Consider the following 6759-nt stretch of genomic DNA (forward strand, 5'->3'; position numbering starts at 1 on the left):
GCTTCACCGCCTGGGAAGCGACTCCCCTGCAGGTGGGGAGCCGGGGGCTCGAACTGGGATCTTTATGCCGGTCCTTATGTTTTGCTGAGCTACTGCCCAACTCCCTAGCCCCTGGTTCTTTTCTATTTTTCTTCTTCTTTTTTAAACTATTTAAAAAATTTTAATGTCTATATCTTTACTATCTGGCTCCTGAAAGGGGAAAAGTAAAAAAAAAAAAAAAAAAAAAAGAGGGTTGTGGGGGTGGGGAGGAGACATCACTGGTCCTTTAATTCTCAGAGGGTACAACCTGGAGGGAGGGACCACAGTGGCTGCCTGGGACTTCTTTGTCTGCATCTCTGACCAGAAGCAGCAATTGGCCAGAGGAACCACAGTCCCCATATCTGGAGGACAGAGCTCTCTCCTCTTACTCCCCCGCCCCAGTGTCCTAGCACAGCTGTCAGTGGTGTGTGTGTGTGTGTGTGTGTGTATGTGCAGGGGAGGGGGCAGCTGCAGCTGTGCTAGAACACTGCCCTGCGTGTGTGTGTGTGTCTGTGTGTGTGTGTGCAGGGGAGGGGGCAGCTGCAGCTGTGCTAGGACACTGCCCTGTGTGTGTGTCTGTGTGTGTGTGTGTGTGTGTGTGCAGGGCAGGGGGCAGCTGCAGCTGTGCTAGAACACTGCCCTGCGTGTGTGTGTGTGTCTGTGTGTGTGTGTGTGTGTGTGCAGGGCAGGGGGCAGCTGCAGCTGTGCTAGAACACTGCCGTGTGTGTGTGTGTGTGTGTGTGTGTGTGTGTGTGTGTGTGTGTGTGTGTGCAGGGCAGGGGGCAGCTGCAGCTGTGCTAGGACACTGCCCTGCGTGTGTGTGTGTGTCTGTGTGTGTGTGCAGGGCAGGGGCAGCTGCAGCTGTGCTAGGAGCTGAAAACTGCAGTTCCCTGGAATTCACCCAGGTCCTTCCCTAGGCTTTGCTAGGTTTCTACAGATCCCAGAATTCGGGAAAAACAAACAAGAAACCAAAACTCTACAGCAGGCAAATTGGCCAAGCAGCTGCTGGCTGGGACGGAGAGGCCATTTCTTTTCTTTTCTTTTTGTTCTTTATTTTTTAAAATATTTATTGATTACTTTTTGTTGCCCTTGTTGTAGTTATGTACGCTTAACCCGCTGTGCTACCGCCCAACTCCCCTTCTTTTTTATTTTTAAGCCAGAGCACTGCTCAGCTCTGGTTTATGGCGGTGCCGGGAATTGAACCTGGGACTTTGGAGCCTCAGTCATGAGAGTCTCTTTGCAGAACCACCGCTCTGCAATTTCTCTAAGTTTCTTAACCAAGCTTCTTTCAGGATGTAAGCATGAAATTTGAACCCTGGCACCACTTAAGCTAGAATGAGGCTCTGGTTCTGTGAGAGTTAAAATGGGGGTAGGGGGAGACAGCATAATCGTTATGCAAAAAGACTCTCATGCCTGAGGCTCCAAAGTCCTAGCTTCAGTCCCCTGCACCACCATAAACCTGGGCTGAGCAGTGCGCTGGTAAAAAAAAAAAAAAAAAAAGGTACAGATGGCCGTGGCGCGGTAAATTAAGTGCACATGGCGCAAAGCCCAAGGACCGGCTCAAGGATCCCGGTTGGAGCGCCCCCCCTCCCCACCTGCAGGGAAGTCGCTTAACAGGCGGTGAAGCAGGTCTGCAGGTGTCTGTCTTTCTCTCCCCCTCTCTGTCTTCCCCTCCTCTCTCCATTTCTCTCTGTCCTATCCAACAACAATAATAATAATAACCACAACGATAAAAAACAAGGGCAACAAAAGGGAAAAAAATTGCCTACAGGAGGAGGGGCTTTGAGGTGCAGGCACAGAGCCCCAACAATAACCCCGCAGGCAAAAAGAAAAAAGGGGAGTCGGGTGGTTACGCAGCAGGTAAAGTGCAGGTGGCACGAAACGCCAAGGACCAGCTTAAGGATCCCGGTTGAAGGATCCTGGTTCGAGCCCCTGACTCCCCACCTGCTGGGGGATTGTTTCACAGGCGGTGAAGCAGGTCTCCAGGTATCTTATCTTTCTCTCCCCCTCTCTGTCTTCCCCTCCTTTCTACATTCCTCTCTGTCTTATCCAACAACAGCAACAACTACAACAATAAAAAAAAGGACAACAAAAGGGAATAAATAAACATTTTTTAAAAATCTTAAAAAATGGGTACAGGTATAATTAAGAAATTGCTGGTGTGGTTCAGAGATCAGCCCAGATGGTGCTTAGGCACTGCAACAATAGAAAGGTTCAAAATTAACTGAGAGTAGGACTAATGCTAACTTTCCGCTTCTGTAAACACTGCCGCTTTCAGTAAGGTAGGATGTTTGTTTCCGGGAAGATATGATGTTTTTGTACCAAGATGTGCTGCAAGCCTAAAAGCCCCCCAGTCGTTAGATTTCAGGTCAACGAGCCCAGTGCAGAACCTGTGCGAAGCTAGTGTGTGTCACCGGTGCTGACACATGCTGCAACGGATATAAGAAGGTGCACGCGACTGTGCCTGGGCGGTCAGTCCTTGGGTAGGTGCTGCGTGAGCTTGGACTCGACCCTCCGCTGAGTAGGCTTCAATAAAATTCATACTCAGTCACCTGATTTGGTGTGGAGTACTGTGATTTTTGTGTGGAGAATTCTTTTTTTTTTTTAAATTATTTTTATTTATGAGAAAGGAGGAGAGAGAAAGAACCAGACATCACTCTGGCACATGTGCTGCCGGGGATCGAACTCAGGACCTCATGTTTAAGAGTCCAAAGTTTTATCACTGTGCCACCTCCCGGACCACTCTTTTTTTTTTAAAAAAAAAGATTTTAAAATATTTATTTATTTTCTTATTTATTCCCTTTTGATGCCATTGTTGTAGTTATTATTGTTGTTATTGATGTCATTGTTATTGGATAGGTCAGAGAGAAATGGAGAGAGGAGGGTTATTTATTAGATAGAGACAGCCAGAAATCAAGAGGAAGTGTGAGACAGAGAAGGAGAAACAGAGAGACACCTGCAGCCCTGTTTCACCACTTAAAAAGCTTTCCCCTTGCAGGTGGGGACCAGGGGCTCTAACCTGGGTCCTTGAGCTTTGTGACACCTGCGGCCAATCAGGTGCGCCACCACGCCATGAGAGGAGAGTCTCTCCATAACCATTATGTTATCTACCCCTGCCTGTAAAAAAAGATCTTAATAACAAAATGAAACAACCTTTTAAACTCTGTATTTGGTGGCCGGGACCCGGGAGGTGTTGAATCAAGTGTCGGAATCTCAGATACAAGGCCTCAAGTTTAATGATCCCCTGCACTGTCTGTGTCAGACTTTCTCCCTCTCATCAATAATATATTCATAGAAATCAATCGCTTTTTTTGCCTTTTGACTGAGATCATCTACAGTGTAGCTATAAGACCATATAGATACCATGTATATAGTCCATATATCACACAGAATATATAATCAAACATGTCATGTATTCTTATGCAAACAACCAGAAGTAGAAATATGTGTTATTCCATATTAGGGAGCTACTCTCTTCCCTGATCCAGCTTTCTGGTCCTTTTTCCAGCCATGACATCATCTCCCCAGACAATAACTTGGGTCCACCGGCATATCAGATTTCAGGCTGGGGGAAAAAAGAGAGAAAAAGCGACCGGCTGGTGGCGCACCTGGTTGAGTGCACATGCTACAATGCACAAGGACCCAGGTTCGAGCCCCTGGTCCCCACCTGCAGGGGAAAAGCTTCACAAGTGGTGAAGCAGGGCTGCAGGTGTCTCTGTTACTCCCTTCCCTCTCCAGTTCTGGCTGTCTCTGTCTAATAAATAAAGATTAAAGAGAGAGAAAGAAAACTAGTCTAGCCACTGGCCCTTTGGAATATAACTAAAGTATGCCTACTAGCTATCTACAAAATGGAGCCCCACCCCCAACTCTTCATCTGCACTATTCCAGCCTTTAGGTCCATGATTGGTCAACAGTCTGTTTGGCTTTGTATGTTAACTCTTTTTTCAGCCACCAGGTTCCAGATTCCAGCAGGATGCCGACCAGACTTCCCTGGACAGACAGCCCCCCCAATGTGTCCTGGAGCCCCGCTTCCCCAGAGCCCTGCCCCACTAGGGAAAGAGAGAGGCAGGCTGGGAGTATGGATCCACCTGTCAACACCCATGTTCAGTGGGGAAGCAATTACAGAAGCCAGACCTTCCACCTTCTTGCACCCACAATTGACCCTGGGTCCATGCTCCCAGAGGGATAAAGAATAGGAAAGCTATCAGGGGAGGGGATGGGATATGGAGTTCTGGTGGTGGGAACTGTGTGGCGTTGTACCCCTCTTATCCTATGGTTTTGTCAATGTTTCCTTTTAATAAATAAAATAAAATATAAAAAAAGAAATATATGTTACTATAACTATGTGATACACAATGATATAACACGTTATGTTGCATTTATATAAACACAGTAATTATATACAAACATTATTCTGTATTAAAGTGAGTCATCAGGAGTCGGGCTGTAGTGCAGTGGGTTAAGCGCATGTGGCGCAAAGCACAAGGACCGGCATAAGGATCCCGGTTCGAGCCCCCGGCTCCCCACCTGCAGGGGAGTCGCTTCCCAGGCGGTGAAGCAGGTCTGCAGGTGTCTGTCTTTCTCTCCCCCTCTCTGTCTTCCCCTCCTCTCTCCATTTCTCTCTGTCCTATCCAACAACAAGGACATCAAGAACAACAATAACTATAACAGTAAAACAACAAGGGCAACAAAAGGGAATAAATAAATACATAATTGAAAAAAAAAATAGGGACCAGGCGGTGGTGCACCTGGTTAAGCGCACACACTACAGTGCGCAAGGACCCGGGTTCAAGCCCCTGGTCCCCACCTGCGGGGGGGGGGGGGGAAGCTTCAGAGTGGTGAAGCAGGGCTGCAGGGGTCTCTCTGTCTCTCTCCCTCTCTGTCTTCTTTTTCCCTCACTTTCTCTCTGTCTCTATCCAATGATAAAGTTTAAAAATCTATATAAAGCAACAAGGGCAACAAAAGGGAATAAATAAATAAAATTAAATAAAAAATAAAATTAAAAAAAAAAAATATATATATAAAGAAGAAAAATGGAAGGCGTCACTTGCCAGTGGCCGGGACAGGACAGACGGCACGCGTGCGAGCAAGAACCCGGCCAGCTGTGTGCAGGACAGCGCGCTACGGAAGCCCGCGAGGCCGGGAAGGCGAAGCTGCGCGCCGGAGGGAGCCGGCGGGGCCGGCGGGGCGGGGCAGTGCGCAGGCGCCGCGGAGCGCAGGGGCTGACTGCGCAGGCGCGGACATGGCGGCCTCCCTGGTCCCCGCGGAGCCGCGATAGCGGGCCGGTGCGGCCGGGCGCGGCGGGATGAGCTCGGCGGAGGCTGACCGCGGGGCGTGGCTGCTGGTGCTGAGCTTCGTGTTCGCCTGCAACGTGCTCCGCATCCTCCTCCCGTCCGTCTCCTCCTTCGTGAGTGCTGGCCGCGCCTGGGGGCGGGAACCGGGGCTGCTGGGGCGGCGAGGGGAGAGGAGGGGAGGGGAGAGGAGGGGAGAGGAGGGGAGAGCAGAGGAGGGGAGGGCAGGGGAGGGGAGAGCAGGGGAGGGGGTGGGGAGAGGAGGGGAGAGCAGGGGAAAGGAGGGGAGAGCAGGGGAGGGGAGAGGAGGGGCAGGGGAGGGGAGGGGAGAGGAGGGTAGAGCAGAGGAGGGGAGGGCAGGGGAGGGGAGGGGAGCAGGGGATGGGAGAGCAGGGGAGGGGGTGGGGAGAGGAGGGGAGAGCAGGGGAGGGGAGAGGAGGGGCAGGGGAGGGGAGAGGAGGGGCAGGGGAGGGGAGGGGCTGGGGAGGGGAGGGGAGAGGTGAGGAGGGGAGGGGAGAGCAGGGGAGGGGAGAGGAGGGGAGGGGAGGGGAGGGGAGGGGAGGGGAGAGGTGAGGAGGGGAGGGGAGGGGAGGGGAGGGGAGAGGTGAGGAGGGGAGAGGTGAGGAGGGGAGGGGAGAGCAGGGGAGGGGAGGGGAGAGGAGAGCAGGGGAGGGGAGGGGAGAGGAGGGGAGAAGAGGGGAGAGCAGGGGAGGGGAGAGCAGGGGAGGGGAGGGGAGAGGAGGGGAGAAGAGGGGAGAGCAGGGGAGGGGAGGGGAGAGGAGGGGAGGGGGAGAGGAAAGGAGGGGAGAGGAGGAGGAGAGGAAGGAGGGAGGGAGAGGAGAGAGGGGGAGGGGAGGGGAGGGACGGAGAGGAGGGGAGAGGAAGGGAGGTTAAGGAGAGGAGGAAAGGAGGGGAGGGGAGAGGAGGAAGGGAGAGGAGAGAGGGGGGAGGGGAGGGACGGAGAGGAGGGAGGGAGAGGAGGGAGGGAGAGGAGGAAGGGAGAGGAGGGGGAGAGGAGGAAGGGGGAGGAAGGGAGAGGAGGAGGGGAGAGGAGGGGGAGAGGAGGAAGGGATAGGAGGAAGGGAGAGGAGGGGAGGTTAAGGAGAGGAGGAAAGGAGGGGAGGGGAGGGGAAAGGAGGAAGGGAGAGGAGAGGGGGGGAGGGGAGGGGAGGGACGGAGAGGAGGGAGGGAGAGGAGGGGGAGAGGAGGGGAGGGGAAAGGAGGGGAGTGGGTGCCGTGGGGGCCGAGGCTTGGACTCCTGGGATCCCGGTCTGGGTCAGTTTCTGCAAAGCTTCAAATCCTCCCCTCCCCTCCCCCATCCACAACCAGCCCTGCTCAGCTCTGGCTTCTGGTGGTGCCGGGATTGAACCTGGGACCTTGGAGCCTCAGCATCAGAGTCTCCTAGCATCACCAGTGTGCCCTCTCCCCGGCCAGGCCCGGCCCGGGGAGG

At 53.0% G+C, this 6759-nt stretch overlaps 1 protein-coding gene across 1 annotated transcript in view; it reads left to right on the top strand.

Moving 5' to 3' along the window:
• Positions 1 to 5232: 5232 nt before the first annotated feature.
• The window catches only part of GET1 (guided entry of tail-anchored proteins factor 1), a 14966-nt gene continuing 13439 nt past the window's right edge, over positions 5233 to 6759 (top strand). The window contains exon 1 of the mRNA XM_060198730.1: positions 5233 to 5425. Within this exon, the coding sequence (XP_060054713.1) occupies positions 5324 to 5425 (102 nt within the window). The 5' untranslated portion in view covers positions 5233 to 5323. The remainder of the gene's footprint in view (positions 5426 to 6759) is intronic.

The sequence above is a fragment of the Erinaceus europaeus genome, chromosome 9, assembly GCF_950295315.1.
Source record: "Erinaceus europaeus chromosome 9, mEriEur2.1, whole genome shotgun sequence".
Lineage (NCBI taxonomy): Eukaryota > Metazoa > Chordata > Mammalia > Eulipotyphla > Erinaceidae > Erinaceus > Erinaceus europaeus.